At 52.0% G+C, this 17,200-nt stretch overlaps 2 protein-coding genes across 2 annotated transcripts in view; both read left to right on the top strand.

Annotated features, from left to right (window-relative positions):
• The window catches only part of Cacnb1 (calcium voltage-gated channel auxiliary subunit beta 1), a 25,388-nt gene extending 22,419 nt beyond the window's left edge, over positions 1-2,969 (top strand). The window contains exons 14-15 of the mRNA XM_038325355.1: positions 328-513; positions 2,234-2,969. Of these exons, the coding sequence (XP_038181283.1) occupies positions 328-513; positions 2,234-2,695 (648 nt within the window). The 3' untranslated portion in view covers positions 2,696-2,969. The remainder of the gene's footprint in view (positions 1-327; positions 514-2,233) is intronic.
• Positions 2,970-10,707: 7,738 nt separating this feature from the next.
• Arl5c (ADP ribosylation factor like GTPase 5C) lies at positions 10,708-16,379 on the top strand. The gene is given in 7 exon segments (XM_038328743.1): positions 10,708-10,753; positions 11,502-11,562; positions 12,803-12,914; positions 12,917-12,970; positions 13,671-13,751; positions 14,359-14,510; positions 16,331-16,379. Coding segments are annotated over 7 exon segments (555 nt in total).
• The last annotated feature ends 821 nt before the right edge of the window (positions 16,380-17,200 follow it).

Below are 17,200 nucleotides of genomic sequence, written 5' to 3' on the forward strand. Positions count from 1 at the left end.
GCCTGCATGGAAGACAGCGCCTGGGATAGGTCTTTGGGTTTAGACTGGTCCTTAGATAAAGAGGGTTGGCTGTTGGGCAGATGGCTCAAACACTCCTTAGTGCCGAGCCAAGCCATGTTTTCCTCATTCCTAGAATTCGAGGGAGTTGGGCTGAGATCTGCAGTTCTGTCCTTTGTAGGTCTGAGTGTCCTTTCCTTGCTCCACTCCAGAGGCCTTTTAACCTTGTCCTTCAACCCCTTGACTCCACCCACTGCACCCAGGCCACACCTTCAACCCTTGGTCACGCCCCCGCTCATCCCAGCCCCGCCCCTAACCCCACCTCCGCAGGAAATGTTTGACATAATACTGGACGAGAACCAATTGGAAGATGCCTGCGAGCACCTGGCCGAGTACTTGGAAGCCTACTGGAAGGCCACACACCCGCCCAGCAGCACGCCACCCAATCCGCTGCTGAATCGCACCATGGCTACCGCAGCTCTGGCCGCCAGCCCTGCCCCCGTCTCCAACCTCCAGGTACAGGTGCTCACCTCGCTCAGGAGAAATCTCAGCTTCTGGGGCGGGCTGGAGGCCTCACCGCAGGGAGGCGACGCGGTGGCCCAGCCGCAGGAGCACGCCATGTAGCCGGTGTCTCTCCGGTCTTCCCTCCCACCCTGGAGTGCAGGGAACATGGGGAAGGAAGGGAAAAGTTTTATTTTGTAAAAAACGTGGTGAGCGGCAGCCTCTGGTGTCTGTGGTTTTTGGTGGGACTGGGGACTGGCTGGTGCTGTCTCCCTGGAACTGGTCCCTTAGGACTGCATCTGCTGCCTGTTGGATCTGAGACCTGATGGGAACCTTATAAGTCCCGGAACTAGGAAGAAAATCTGAGGAACACCAATAGGCTTGTTTGCTGGACTCGGCACTCTTGTCTTTTTTGTTGTTGTTGGTTTTTGAAAACAGTTTCATTCTGGCAGTAGCTGGCCTGAAATTCCCAGTGTTCCAGACTTGAGGCAGTCCTCCTGCTTCAGCCTCCTGGATGCTGGAATTACAAGCTAGCACTACAGTTCCCAGCACTTTAGATCTAACAGAGTGGGGGCCATCGAATCCAGAGAACTTGCCCCTCCCCAGCATCCCTCAGTCCTGCAGCATCTATGTGCTAAGCTGTGCCTTCCACCGTCTCCCAGGGAACAGAGTCCAGGAAAGGCTCTCCTCCCACGGAGCCACAGCCCATCTCTGAGCCCACACCATTAAGTGTATGGTCTGGATTAGAGCCAGAACACCATGAAGTCATTCCAGACTGCTGCATCCCAAGTGCGTTTTCAGCAACAGAGCCCACTTGTTCAGTGAAGCTGAGCCATCCTGGATCTACTCATGGCGAGCTGGGGGCCTGGGCCTGGCCTCCCTCCCTGCCTCCGGGACCTCAGAAGCACTTTGCTCTCCCCACTCTGCCATAGAGCAGCTCCAGGAAGCAGTTTGGAAACTTGGTGCTGTAGTCTGTTTCCCATCATGCTCTACCCAGGAAACGGTGGTGGCAGAGAGGGGATCATTTGCTTAGCCTCACAGTTCGAGATGGCAGGAGCTGTCACCATTGGTGACAGGGCATTGGGCCACCTCATGGTCTCCAGCTGTGGATGGGGAGATGGGGGTGGAGACATGGATTCATTAGCTGTTTTCTAATAGGCTGCTCTGAGTCCGCTATAGGGGGCAGGAGATGAATCCCATCAACCTTGGAGATTCGTTTATGTAAGGAATGGCAGAAGTGTGGGATTCTGGAAGCCTGTGACTGAGGTCTAGTGTGGGCAGAGGAAGCTGGGGTCAGTGAGTTGGAGCTGAAAACTCAGTGTATTTAAAAAATTGGAGGATTGACTAACCCAAGTAACTGCTAATGAGTGGCAATACTAATGAGCTGTTAACGATGATTAACCCAGAAAAGGCATTAATAACATGCTTTGAGGAACCGGTGACTAATTATTCAGGGCTCCTTAACCGTGGTTACCAGGAGAGTTCATGATCAGATGAAGCTGGGTGCCCTCGGGCTGCTAGAGGAGCAGATGGTCTGTCTGAGCATGGTCCTGTGGCCGGCCTTCAGGCTGAGCTCTAGAGCCAATCGCCCTTGTCCTGGGTGCCCCTCCCCTAGAGCCAGCGCCTCCAGGAGCCAGGCTGGTGTCTTGGCACCATCACTAACCTGCCTTGCTTTGTTGTGTTTTTCTCATCCCTGCCTGTTCTGCATGGTGCGTGCCGTCTGTCTGCTAACCAGGGACCCTACCTTGCTTCCGGGGACCAACCGCTGGACCGGGCCACCGGGGAGCACGCCAGCGTGCACGAGTACCCCGGGGAGCTGGGCCAGCCCCCGGGCCATTACCCCAGCAACCACCCACCTGGCCGAGCAGGCACCCTGCGGGCACTGTCCCGCCAAGACACGTTTGATGCTGACACCCCCGGCAGCCGAAACTCTGCCTACACGGAGCCGGGAGACTCGTGTGTGGACATGGAGACGGACCCCTCAGAGGGCCCAGGCCCCGGAGACCCTGCAGGGGGAGGCACACCACCAGCCCGGCAGGGTTCCTGGGAAGAGGAGGAAGACTATGAGGAGGAGATGACCGACAACCGAAACCGGGGCCGGAATAAGGCCCGCTACTGTGCGGAGGGTGGTGGGCCGGTTCTGGGGCGCAATAAGAATGAGCTGGAGGGTTGGGGACAAGGCGTCTACATCCGCTGAGAGGCAGGGGCAGCGTTGGGAGAGGAAAGGCTCTGAGCCCGGGGAAGGGAGAGAAGAGGGGCGCACCACCCAAGATGTATCTTGCCTCTAGGGGGCGCGGTGTCCCTCATTTTCAGATGCCTTTGGTGGTTATCCCAACTCCTGGGAGGCCCTAAACCCCCAGCTGTAGGTCCTTCCCTAACTGCTGTGGGTGGATGGAGGAATACCTACTTTCCGAAGTGCCCCCTTTCCCCATCTTAGGGGGCTCTCTCCCTCCCAGAGAAAAGGTGCACTCCTCAACTCTTTCTACTCGGGGCTGTAAGTGAAGGTCCCACAAGGGGTGGGGGTGGGGTTTCTTTTACCAACATAGGGGTATTTGGGAAAGGTTGGGTGCTTTTCCTGAAGAGAGAGGCCGCTGAATCTCCCCCAAACTCCAGACCCAGGGTCCCCCACCATGTCCATCCCATAACCTGGTTTCCTAGCAGCATCCTCTGGTGGGTGAGAGACACAACTTGGAAACCCGTGTGGAGCTTGCCTTGGGGAGCAGGGCCCGGTGGAAGCTGACAGTCGTGCACTCTGCCCTCCATGGTCATGGCAGAAGCCCAGGGCCTAGAACCTTGAGGAATGAGCAAATCAAGATGCTGCCCTCTCACCCCCATATCCCAGCCCTTGCCTCCCCCAGGAATGAGCTTTGTCTACAGCATCCCCTGCCTGCTGCCATCGGAAGAGAGGGGCCCTCTGCATCTGAGCCCCACATCTCCGTGCCACCTGGGTGTGGAGACCATGAATATTTTGGTCCACCTCATTCTAAACCAAAAAAACTGCTCCTTCACCCTGAGGCCCCAGGGGAGAGGCTCTGTGGGTTGGTGCCCAAGAGGTAACCATCTTCCAGGGGCTGCCTGAGAACCTTGGGTCTCCCTAGGGGCCTTGGTTGCTGCTGCTTCTCTGTATTTGCCTCTTGTGGTCCTGTCCTTTCCCAGTGTCCACTCTCCTTGAGAGGTCCTGGTAGCCCCTTTCCCTTGGGGTACCACTTAGCCTCAGCATCCCTATAGTCCAGCAGCCCCACCCCTCCCCAGCATCACAGCTGGTCCAGAGAGAGCCGATTGTGCCAACGAGGACTGGGCCCTGCCCAGCTGCCCACCTCAGGAATGGGCACCTCACGCCTGTCTCGCCACCTGTGCCAATGTCGTCCCACCCCTCCACCTGGGGGCGGGGTGCAGCTTCCACTTACAGGTTAGAAGATACCACTGCCCAACCTTTCGCTCCCTGTCTTGTCCTGTGCCCGTCTGTCTGTCTATTTGTCTGTACTCCTCTAGGAGAGATATTTTGCCACATATAAAACCGCAGTCCTGTCTTTGCGGCCACCTCCTGAGCCTGTTTCTTTGTTGCCACCACACGTAATCAGCCTTGCAGCCTCACTGGCTCTCGGTAGTGGGAGCTGAGGACCTGTGGGGACACGAAGGAGGAGCAGGAAAGCTGTGCCCGGGATTGGGCCAAAAGAGAGCTAGCATTCGTTTCGCTGGTTCTGAAGTCTGAAAGGATCCTTGTTCAGCCACAAGCTCACATTTTACCCTTTTCTTCCCATAGAGGTGGGTGGGAGTGATGCTAATTGGTGTGTGGCTCAGTGGGTGGGCTCCAGACCCCCTGCTTCACATCTTAAAGACACATGCGCTTTTTCTTTTCTTTTCTTTTTTTTTTTTTGGTTTTTTTTTTTTGTTGCTGTTTTTTGTTTTCTTTCTTCTTTGACTTCCAGTGCCCTAGTAACCCACCTCACGCAGGAAGGGGTGACCTTCAGTTCCTCTGGGATTTTTTTTTTCCCTACTGGAACTAACAGAGGTTTGTCTGCCTTGCTTTTGAGTGCCAAGTTTAAAGGCATGTGTCATCACGCCTTCAGCAGCCAGTTTTTGGTTTCTGTATCCCTGCACCCCCCCCCATCCTTCAGACAGGGTCTCACACTGTAGACAATGCTCACTTGGAGTTCACCATGTATCTCCAGCTGGCCTGGAATTACTTCAGCTTCCCCAGATGCTGGAATCACAGGTGTGTGTGAGCCACCATGCCAGAAAATTTTATTTATATTGTGACAGAGCTTGCTATGTAACCCAGACTGACCAGGAACTCAAGTAGTTGAGGGGGGTACTCAGCAATTCTCCTGTCTCAGCCTCCTGAGTGCTGGGATCACAGGGTTACACATGTGCCACCATGTGGGGCCAGAGACCAGTTTCAGAGCTGAGGAGGCTATCTGCTTCTATGAAGAGATGGTAGTGCCGGGCGGTGGTGGCGCACGCCTTTAATCCCAGCACTCGGGAGGCAGAGGCAGGCGGATCTCTGAGTTCGAGGCCAGCCTGGTCTACAAGAGCTAGCTCCAGGACAGGCTCTAGAAACTACAGGGAAACCCTGTCTCGAAAAACCAAAAAAAAAAAAAAAAAAAAAAAAAAAAAAAAAAAGAGATGGTAGTGACCAGCCCCCTGAGACATGTGAGGAGAACACAAGCAGGTGGCAGGCCCCTCCACCATTGCCAGCTGGCAGGATGCGGGCTGTCACCCATATCCTGCCTCACACAGCAGACTCCCCACCCTGCCGGGTCTGGTTTTTGAGGTGATGGCTCTAGAAGACTTGAATGCCTGGGTCCTTCACTTAAGTGCTTCTGCCCAGAGTGCTCAAGTGTGCAGAATGACCGCAGACCCCTGATGTTCCAGCAGATCACAGGGACAGGAAAGGGGCAGGCCAATGCCAGAGTCCCTTGGGGAATTGGTAGTAGAGTTGCTGAGAACCTTGCTCTCCCCTCTCCCCTAGCCTCTCATTACCTTTCTAATTGTTCACTCCTGTGTCTAGCTATGGAACCAGCAGTTATTATTAAAACCTCCTACATGGCAGGCACAAATCAAAATGGCAACCACAGATAGCACCCTGAGTTTCTTGCTGTGGGGAACATTTAGTACTAGGAGTACCATTTACTTAGCTGGGGAGGTCAGAGAAGGTTTGAAACCTGGGAACAAGTTACTTAGCTTAGACAGAGAAGTGGGAGGAAATTCTTAATGCAGAGGAAGAGGGGACATGCATGACATGCTAGTGGCACTTGATTAACAAAGTGTGGTGACAGCTGGTGGCCAGAGGGGGCCTGACAGGAGCAAGTCGCAGTAAGCCTTATGTTCTGCTAAGGTGTCCGAGTTTTGTTCTGAAGCTAATGCAAGAATTGAAGGAGTGTAAGTGGCTATGGCAAGACAGGGGTGCGGTGTGCAGCCTATAGCCTTCCCTGCAGACAGTACGGAGCCCACAGGCTTCCCTGCAGACAGTACGGAACCCACAGCCTTCCCTGCAGACAGTACAGAGCCCACAGCCTTCCCTGTAGACAGTATGGAGCTCATAGCCTTCCCTGCAGACAGTAATGATACCCTAGGTTGAAAGGAAGGTTTAAACTATAGGGGTGTGCTGTGGAGCCTATAGCCTTCCCTGCAGACAGTAATGATACCCCAGGTTGAAAGGAAGGTTTAACCCAGGCCACAGTGGGAGGCACTGATGGCTAGAGGAACCTTACAGGTGAGAAAATTGGGAGTCACCAAGGGTGACTTCTCCAGCCCCCACGGATATTGAATTTTGTGGTGCCTGTGACCCCCAAGTTCAACTAATTCTTCTGTTTCAGGAAGCCCAGGCTTTAGAGAGAGTTGGGGCTGGGGGATTGAGGAGGAGGAAACAGGTGTCAGCATGCTCTGATGTCCTCTGGGTACCTTTTGCCTACAGTTGCATTTGCTCAGAACTTAGAGTTGGCCATTTCTAGCTGGCATAGATAATAGAAATGGGGAGAAAGCATGGTTTCTAGGTAACCATAGCCCTGTATGGCTGCTCAGTCAGCAAGCTGGTGGTTGTCACCATGTGAGGATTGTAATAGTCATGACGTCAGTCAGCGTTGCTACCACCATCACATCCAGAACTCAGAAGCAGAGGCGGTGGGGGGGGCCCTTCCTAACCGGACCTGTCCTTCGCTGCTTCTCTGACTAGCTTCTTCCATCTCTGGTGGGTGCTGCCCCAGTGAGCTGCAGTGGGATAAGCCATGGACCCCAGATTTGCCCTCACATTCACTATTCTGAAACAAACTGGGCTGAGCTGAGGCCGCTTTGACCCAGGATGGGACTATGGTTCCAGTCTAATATCCTAAGTCTTGTTTTAGCTCCTGTAGCGGATTTCTTGGTGAAGTCTACCTATGCTCCCTTCTAAATAAAAGCCTCAGAGAGGCGGGTCTGTAAATGCTGTGGAGGCCAGGAAAGGATGCCAGATCCTTTGACCTACATGGATGCTAGGAACGAAACTGTTCCTCTAGAAGAGCAGCAAGCCATGCTTGACCCCAAAAGGAGTCATCTCTGCAGCCCCCAAGGGAACGCTTCTTACCTGTTTACTTAATGTGCTTGCAGAAGGCCACTTTCAATTCTGCAGTGACAAAGCAGGCAGCCTTTCTCCCCCTAGGACCAGATGGCGGCAATGCTTACAACATCGCTGATTCCCCAGATACCCTCTGTGCCCTGATCAAATCTCACAGTCTCAACACCAGCTCCCTCCCTAGGTCTGAAATGGAATCAACCCAGATTGACTGTGTGCTCTGTGGTGGTCAGTTGGGTATCATTTTAACTCTGGTCACCAAGTAGAGAGGGATGAAGTTTGTTATATGTGCCTGGGTGAGCCTCTGGAGGTTAGTGCCCAGCTTCCAGGACTTCTGTATTGCTTTGCTCACTACAAATGTCCCAGCTGTCCTTAGGCCTCTTACATTGGTGCCCATGTTACTTTTTTTTTCAAGACAGGATTTTTTTTTTTTTTTTTGGTTTATCGAGACAGGGTTTCTCGCAGCTTTTTTAGAGTCTGTCCTGGAACTTGCTCTTGTAGACCAGACTGGCCTCGAACTCACAGAGATCCGCCTGCCTCTGCCTCCGAGTGCTGGGATTAAAGGCGTGCGCCACCTCTCAAGACAGGATTTTTTTTTTAATGAAACAGCCCTGGGCTGTCCCGGAGCTTGCTCTGTAGGCGAGGCTGATCTTAAACTCCCAGAGATTTGCCTACTTATACCTCCTGAGTGCTGGGATTAAAGGCGTGAGCCGTCACCGTCAGCCCGTGTTACTTTTTAATACTCTAACTGGCATTCCCCAGGCTATAGTTTATCTCATTCTAATGCAACTCAATGACTTCTCTTCCTTAATCGTATGCCAGGCATTGGACAAGGCCAGGAGGGGGACATATGCCAGTGAACAGGATTCAAGCTCCACAGGACTCACAGATAATGAAAGGAAACAGACTTCCAATCTGCAGACCCAAAAGAGAGAGAGGTCTATGTAGCAGCAGAACCAAGCCAGAGGCAGAAAATGGTGGTGGCATAGCAATGCAGCTGAAGGCTTTCAGATGCTTCCCTTTAAGAGCATTTGAGGTAGAAGAGGCAGCAAAGCCCAAGCATGTTTGGGACGATCTGGAAAAGATCTGGGCCTTTCTGAATGAGGATCGTCAGATGCAGAACCTGGTAGGGCAGGCTGCAAAGGCAGGCAGGGGCTGCTTGTGGAAACCCTTGAGAGCCACAGGATGCTGCTCTAAACCTAGTGGGCAGCAGAGGGTCATTGAAAGCTTATGGGATGGCAGTCAGTGACCATGTGTGTCCTTAAGACAGGTTGGCAGGGCATGAGGAGGAGGAGGAGGGCCTAAGCACAGCAGAGGAAGCAGAGACAGAAAGACCAGCTGAAGGCTGGCTGTCTTAGTAGAGAGCAGCCAGTCATCCGGGGCTGGAGAAGGCCCCTTCCAGGGTGTGTTGGTGGGGGTGTGACTGGAGTCACTCTCTTGGAGTCTGCCTTGATTTACAGTCTAGGAAAGGACTATCAAAAATCTCTAGTTTTCTCAGAGCCAGAGAAAAACCATGGAGTCCGGGAATCTGAGTTTCTCAGCATGAGGTCAACTTGCCTTTTCCACTTCTCTTTGGGTTTTCTGGGTTTACCCCAAGTTGTGAAGTTCACAAACAACACATCTCACCCCCCCCCCAACTCCTGCTGGACCTGCTGTTTCCCTTGTGACCCATGTCACCCTCTGTTGGGTCTGCCCACTGCTGGAGCCTGTAGGTCAGCCACTTAAAAGGTTGAGGCAGGAGGATTGCTGGAATCCAGGAGTCTGAAGTCAGCCTAGGTGACACATCACATATTGAGGGCCTTTGAAAAAACAAACCGAAAAAGATCAACAAGTAAAAAGACCGTTTCTCCTCAGCTGAGAGAGGTCGATTGGTGTTTTTTTGAGACACTCTCACTTGGAGCCCATGCTAGTTTTTGACTCCAGATCCTCCCACCTCAGCCTCCCCAGTGCTGGAATTACAATTTATGCCACGACCCCTGACTCCTCCCCTCCGTAGGGCCACCGGCTGGATGATCTTGTCCTCAGACTTCCAACCTTGGTCAACTGCCAGAGAAGTTTGTCAATGGATCACAGAAACAACTGATTTCTCCAGAAACTGACCAGGGGTACCCAGAAGAAGAGACCCCTGTTCTTTCCTAGGGGAGCCCACTTTGCCTGGGCCCAGGAAACCCCCTATTAATGAACCAGCTGGAGCCCCGATGAAAGCTAGAATGTGATCCGTGAAATGAAGCTGCTGGACATTAGTATGAATTTATTTTATTTATTTATTTTTGTTTTCTGTGCAGCCCTGGCTGTTCTAGAACTTGCTCTGTAGACCAGGCTGGCCTCTGAACTCACAGAGATCCACCTGCTTCTACCTCCTGAGTGCTGGGATTAAAGGCGTGTGCCGCCACACCTAGTCACTGTGATCTAAAATTTTTACTTATATTATTTTCAATTTATGTGTGTGTGTGTGTGTGCGTGTGTGTGTGTCTGTCTGTCTGTCTGTCTGTCTGAATGTGGGTATGTGCAGGAGTCAGTAGAGGCCAGAAGCATCAAACCCCCTAGACCTGGAGTTAACAGAGAGTTGTGATCTGTCTGATGTGGATGCTGGGAACAGAATTTGGGTCCTCTGGAAGAGCAGCAATGCCCTAACTATCGAGTCATCTCTTCAACCATTATTGCGATTTTAGGCATGTCCAACCTGTGATCTGTAGGCTGCATGCAATTCATGTAGCCAAGAATAGCTATGAATGTCACCTAACACAAAACGGGGGAATTTAATAACATGTAGTCAGGAGCTAGAGAGATGCTTCAGCAATTAAAAGCACTCGCTGCTCTTCCAGAGAACCTGAGTTGAGTTCTGAGTATCCAAGTTGTGATCTGAGTACCTCTTCTGGCTTCCAAAGGTACATATACACAGGTACTCACACATGTGGCACACACACACACGTAAATGAAAAAATAAATCTTAAGGAACTGGTCTTGGTGGCACCTGTCTTTAAACCTAGCACTCTGGAAGCAAAGGCAGGTGGATCTCTGAGTTTGAGACTGGACTCAGTCTGGTCTGCAAAGCACAAAGCGAGTTCCAGGATAGCCAGGGCTACACAGAGGAACCCTGTCTCGAAAAACAAGACAAAAATCTTTTTAAAATTACGAGGGTTTTTTTTTTTGTTGTTGTTGTTGTTGTTTGTTTTGTAACTCAGTTGCAGGGCTCTCCAGTGTGGAACTTTGTAGATGACAACGCTGTATCGCAATGTCAGAAAGTCGCACCGCTCTTGGAGGGTTTTGCCCCGGCGGTGGCTGTTGGGAAAAGAGCATGCGTTTGCTTTGCACGTTGCTAACTCTCTACTTGCCGCTCAGGAGCAGATGCTCCAAACTCCTCAGTTCTCTCAGAGTGAAGAGGACTCTGGGATTTTCCTTGCACTTTCAAGGTCCTGGTTAGGTTCCTGGTCTTCACGATGACGTCCCGTAGTTCTTCAGCACCGGTGAGTTGCCGGCGTCCCGAGGGATTCCCAGATCTGAGGGGGGGGGGGAGATAACGCTTGGGGTTTCCCCCAGAGGATAGGAGCAGCAAGTCCGGCCTTCCCCCAGGCGGGGCTTTGAACGCTTGAGGCTACATCCAGCCCGGGAAGCCACTGAGTCCCCCACAACCCTAGACCACCAATTCTGGGAGTGCTATGGGACAGCTGATAGCCAAACTGATGCGAATCTTTGGGAGCCAGGGTAAGGGGCGCATCGGACAGCCCAGTGACCTCTTTGATTCCGCTGTCTTCTGAGATTCTTGGGATTTGGGGGTCGTCGGGGAAGACGGACTGGGAACTTTGGGTTCTAGAGTTCATTGTGAGCATTCCCATATGCTCCACGGCCTCCTCTCTGCTCTCCTCCTCGCACTCTTCCTGTCCCTTCCCTTCAGTGTGCTCAGTGCATGGGGGTGGGAAGCTTCTTGCCCCTACCCCACCACCCGGCTATGCTGAGCGCAACCTGGATAAGTCAGTTTCCTCCGATGGTGACTTAGAGGCCCCCCGTGCTTCGGACCCTCAGACAATCGCTTTCTAGAAATGTGGAGGGAGATGGAATGGGGTCAGCTCTCTCTTCCACATTCCTGGAGAGGTTCTGGGGTCCGGTCCGATAGCAAGTGAAGTGGTACAGTCCCTAGTCCGCGGGGGTCGCGTTTCCCAGCGCATCCTAGAGATGAGGCGGAAGGTGGGGTGAGATGGGGAAGGTCCCCAGCCTGACGGGAACGCATTTCCCAGCGCACCCTAGGGATGGGGGGCGGGGAACCGGACGACACAGAAAACTGAGTTCTACATCAAAGTGGTTAGGTTCGGAATTGCCAGGAGAAGGGTGGAGCCGGGAGAGGAGAGGGTACCCAAGTAGGGAGGAGGGTGAGGACAAGAAGCCTACTGGGGACACCCAAACCCATTGTTGTCGGGGTTAGCTCTGACCTTGCCCTTCTCCTGGATGCCTCCAGAGCACAAAGTCATCATCGTGGGACTGGACAATGCAGGAAAGACCACCATTCTCTACCAGTTGTAAGTAACGTCAAGGTGAACAGAGCGGGCTGGGCCTCACACCAGACTGATAGTCATTTGGGCCCATCACCAGAGCCCTTCCCTGGGTTCGTGGGCAGCGGCAGACAAGAAGAATGATGGAAGGACGCTGGTGTGACTTTTCTGAGTGGCTGTAGGCCTAGATTTGAATTCTGCAAGCTGTGGGCGACCCCCAGTTCCACCGCCTCCCGCAATCAGTCCTGATCACACGCACCTCAGTCCTGGCAGGTTTGGAATGCCAAGAGGTCTCTCTCCTCGCTGCTCTTGGCTCCCCCTGGCGGCAGGGCCCTTCTCACCCTTGCATCTTACACTTAATTGTTAACTGCGTCCCCATCTTCAAATCCCTGTGCGGACTGTGAGCTCCCCCGAAGCTCTGCAGCTCCGGGTCTATCGGACAAGCTGCGCAAACAGCCACCCGCGCTTTCCCAGGCTTTTGCTCAGGATGGAATCTCTCCTGATTTTTGCTTCTCCGAGAAAGTAATATGTGTGTGTATATATGTATACATATACATACATACACACACACACACACACACACACACACACATATATAGGTCTGGCGGTGTTGGTCAATGGTGCATAGGGGAATGCTTGCCTAGAATTCTGGAGACTCTAGATTCCTAACATCGTTAGATTAGAAAAGAAAAATTCAAACAATACAAAGTCCTCACTCCCAATCTTCCTCCTTATAACTTCTTGGTAAGCTTTCAGAAAACACGTGTAAACTGGACATAGTTCTCCTTGCCTACAATTACGGCCCTCTAGAGGTTAAGACAGGGGCATCTCGTATTTGAGGTCATACAATGAGGTATGACCGTTAAAAAAAAAAGGAAAGAAAAGAAAAAAAGAAAAAGAAAAACAACCCCTCAGGGGGACAAACAAAATGAAAACAAACAAAAAAAAAATTTTGTGTTTTTTTTTCGCCTTTAAACCAGTAAAGGGTCTGGTGGCCCTCACTCGGATCTACGTGGTTCTTCACAACTCCCACAATTCTAGTGTGGTCCACAGACCAGAAGCCTCTGAGATTGTTGTCTGGGGTCGCAGGCCGGGCCACACTTGAATCAACTCCCACCTTTCTTTTCCTGCACCAATCACAGGACTTCCACCAGGGACGGCTTGGTCGCCCGGGGCTGAGTTGTTCTGAATTGAACTCAGCCACTCCGGGAGTAGAGGGACGACGCCTAGAGCTGGGCCGAGACCTCAGAACCTTTTGCCTCTCTAGCCTGATCAATGAGGTGGTTCACACGTGTTCCACCATTGGTAGCAACGCAGAAGAAATTGCTCTTCAGAAGACCTGGTTCCTCATGTGGGACTTAGGGGGCCAGGAGGCTCTGTGCTCCTCCTGGCTCCTTCTGGCTCCTCCTGGGACATTTACTACTCCAGTACAGAGGTGAGGAGGAAACCAGGTCTGGGAGGTCCAAGAGCTGACTGCATTTATCAGCTTTCTAGTCGCTTACCATACTCTCTGAGCCCAGCTTCTACCACCTGGGATGTGATTGACTAACGGCCAGCTGGGCTGAAAGGGAACAATAAACAATGTGTCAGATATTTAACTGCGTAGCATTCGTGAAGATTTCTGAATCCTAAAGAACGAAAACATTAAAAAAATAAAATTTCAATATATAAATAAAAATATAAAAGAGAGAAGGGCATTGGCAGCGTGCACCTTTGATCCCAGCACTCAGGAGCCAGGGGCAGGCGGATCTCTGTGAGGTCGAGGCCAGCCTGGTCTACAGAGCAAGTTCCAGGACAGGCTCCAAAGCTACACAGAGAAATTGTGTCTTGAAAAGTCAATATATATGAGAAAGATTTTCAAATCCTAAAATGAGTGTGGTGGTCCATGCCTAGAATCCCAACACTTAAGGGACAGAGACAGGTTCCAGACTGCCTTGGGTTGCATACCAAGATCTTGTCTCCAAAGAATAAAATATAAGGTGATTAAAAATAGGTCCATCCTGGTGCAAATGGCAGGCTGCACAGTTCCTTTCCTGTGGGACTGGCACTTGGGTAGGGCAGAGGCCTAACCGTCCATAGGAAGCATCTTCACCAAAGAGAAAGCTTGCAGCTCACATCTTGCTCCTGCTGGGCAGTTTGTCATCCTTGTGATCTACAGTACAGACCGGAATCGGAACCACCCGGGAGCTGAGCTGTGTAAGATGCTGGCTCATGAGGTAATCCCCCTGAACTGGGAAGCCACCAGTGAGACTAGCTGTGTGCTCTCAGGCTGGTCACGTGCTAGTTATTATAGATAAAGGGTCTGGTCAGTGCCCTCAGAACGACCGAGCCCAGAAGCCAGAGCTGCTGGCTCAAAGACCGAGCTCGCCACCACTCCCTGTGAGACCCTGAGCGGGTTGATTGGTTTCTAATAAGTTGTCTCACTTCTACCAATAAGGAGGACCGTTACATGGGGATGGCGGCTCTTACATGTTACATGGGGATGGCGGCTCTTACATGCAATCTGGACAGCTGAGGCTGATGGCTATGAGGTTGAAGCCAGCCTGGGCTCCACATAGAGTTCCAGGCCAGCCTGGGCTACAGAGTGAGAGTCTGTTTTCTAAGACACAAACAAGCAACAACAATAACAAAACAATGTCTGAGGTTCTCGTAACCACCCTGAAAGCAGTTGTAAGACATCCCAAGAGCTGATGGGGTTACTAATGTCCGGGTGGACCATGGGCCTCTCTTGCTAAGACAGTTGGGCAGGGATCCCAGAGGACTCTTGAGATTGTGGGAGGGAGGCCTGGCTGGCTGACCTGGGCGGGGCTCTTCTGCCCACAGGCACTTCAAGAAGCCTCAGTCCTGATCTTTGCCAACAAGCAGGATGTGAAAGACTCCATGAACATAGTAGAGATCTCCCAATTCCTCACACTCAGTGCCACCAAGGACCACCCGTGGCATATCCAGGGCTGCTGTGCCCTCACCGGAGAAGGGTCAGTTCCCCACCTTTCCCTGGCCTGGCCCAGCCAATGGGCAGCAGGTTACAGGAACCCTCTCCTGTCTCCTTCCAGTCAGGATGTGGCCCACAGTTGACTCCAGGCCCAGTAAGCTGGACACAGGCCCATAACTAAGGCCCTAGGAGCCTGCAGAGCCCCTGTGCTCCAAGGGCTTGCTCTAATAGTAAGCACTAAGACTCCCCCCAAACAATAGGGATGGTAGGGACTGAGAAACTCTTCAGAGAAGTGGATACCGTGGCAGAAGGGCCAGGGTAACTGATTTTGTCTCCGTGGTCGGGGACAGCTGAGATCCCAGTGAAGAGGGAGAAGCTGTGGAAAAACTTCAGGGGACTGGCCTTCAAGGTGGAAGTCCCCAACTCTCTGACTGTTTCTTACTAGTCAAAGGAGGGGGTCATACTTCCGTCTCCCCCCAGCTCTGCAGGGAGTGACTGGCAGGATTTCTTCATTAGGCTTTTCTGAATGCCTTTGTGCCAAGTACTGTTCTGGGAATTAGAAAAAAAAATAAAACTAAACGGTGGTGAATGAACCAGACAAAACTTCCTGCCTAGGGGCTGGTGACTAGCGGCCCACGCCTGAAGCCCTGAACTATTTATTGCATACTTGTAATACTTGGGCGGTAGAGGCAAGAGGATCAGAAGTTCAAGGTCATCCTCGGACTATCCAAGGCTAGACTGGGCTAAGTACCAAATCCCCGCCACAAAAATCAAAACAGAAACCAAGTGAGACACAGGAAGGTGGAGAGCAGAAAGAAAGATTGGGGCTAGGTGGGGAAACTGTGTGCACAGGCCCTTGATCAAATACCTCAGGGTGTGAAGGGCTGTAGTTCTCCAAAAGGGCCTTCCACGAGGCCTGGATATTTCCTTTTATCTCCCCTGTCTAGATATTTTTTTTTTGAAAAAAAGAAAATTTTAAATAAGTGAACCCAAGGGACCACAGATTTCTGGCAATATGTTTCTCACCTTATTTTTTTTTTTTTTATAAGATTTATTATCCTTACAGTATTCTGCCTGCATGTAGGCCTGAAGGCCAGAAGAGGGCACCAGATCTCATTACAGATGGTTGTGAGCCACCATGTGGTTGCTGGGAATTGAACTCAGGACCTTTGGAAGGGCAGGCAATGCTCTTAACCACTGAGCCATCTCTCCAGCCCCTGTTTCTCACCTTATTAGGAACTCTCATCTTCTCCAGTCTACAGTCTGATTCACAGTACTCCCTGGAACCCCACGTGCCGATCCCTGGGCCTCCACGTGCAGTTCCCTGGGCCCCCACGAGCCGTTCCCTGGGCCCCCAAGTGCCGTTCCCTGGGCCAGGCTAAGCTGGGTGATGACAGACATGGCCAAGTGTCCACTTCTGCTCTGGAGGTGTTTTTCACCTCATGAGGAGCTTGGCTCTTCCCAAGCCTTTGAGGTCACACTGCTACTGCCCCTAGTGACAAAACAGGACACAGAAGGCTTGCCCAGGGACACTGCTCAGGGGCCCAGGAAGGTGAGTCTCGGAGCTGCCTCAGAGGAACTTCCGGAGTCACCTAGACCTCTGACTCCTTATTTTTGGGAATTCATTTAATGTCCATCCCGTCTGCTAGACTGTGAACCTCGTAGAATGACCTCTTCTCCCCAGGAGCCCCAGCCCCCAGCACAGCAGTTCTGCTGTGCTCTGGAATTCAGCTCACCTCCCTTCTACCATTAAGTGATTGGGTATGACCTTGGCTACCCTCTCAGTCTGTCCATCGGAGCTTTCCAGCCCTCGTCTTCTGGGAAACGCTGATGGTGCTTCGTGCCATCCCTTCCTCCCTGCAGGCTGCCAGCTGGGCTTCAGTGGATGCAATCTCAGACCACGACCAACTGAAGTTGCCGCCTGAGGCATACCAGAAGCCGCATGGTTAGCACCGGTGAGACACCCCGTCATTTGCTGGTGGAAGCGGGGTGTCTGGCTATGGACAGAGAGATTGCCACTGGCTTCTCATTTGTCACCGAGGAGCTGGATCAAAGACTTCAAGATGGTGCAGACAGAGCCATAGATGCAACTGTCTCCCACTCTATCACCGAAGGTGTGAGGAGACAAGGGGAACCTTCTGGGTGTGTTGGGGGATCCCCTCCCAGTCTTCACCTTCTGTCTGCTCGGAAAGCAAGGGATTTTTGACATTGTGCCATATCCTTTGGACAAAGGAGATTCCGATAAAGGAGCCAACAGGACCGGGCCAAAACTTGCCTGGTGCGGTGAGATGGACCGGTGGAGGATGGGAGGAGAGAACCTTCCAGACAGAGGCAATCCTTCACACTGCAGGAATCGATTGATGCCCTCCCATCCCTCTCTCCTTTCTGCTCCCTCTTGGGTGCTAACTCTGATCCCAGCTTTCGGGGTCTAAGTCACCACGTGGAGTCTCTCAGTGTTCATCCAGTGTGAGTCCTCACTCCTCTCAAATGTCAAAGTTTTCTCCAGGACCTACTTATTTGTCTTTGGGTCAGGATTTTTTTTTTTTTAAACATTGCATTGAAATTTTAAAAGTGAAGGTATTTAGTAAGTGCCATTAAAAACGTCTCTCCTCTTATTTCTGTCCATTCCTAAAACTGGCTTTTGTATTTTGCCTAAAGGTTTGCGGAGGGTACGGGGATGGGAGGAGTCACCTTGGAAACTGGGCTGGGGAGCCGGTTGCTTCAATGCTCCTT

Source organism: Arvicola amphibius, chromosome 4, assembly GCF_903992535.2.
Source record: "Arvicola amphibius chromosome 4, mArvAmp1.2, whole genome shotgun sequence".
Taxonomy (NCBI): domain Eukaryota; kingdom Metazoa; phylum Chordata; class Mammalia; order Rodentia; family Cricetidae; genus Arvicola; species Arvicola amphibius.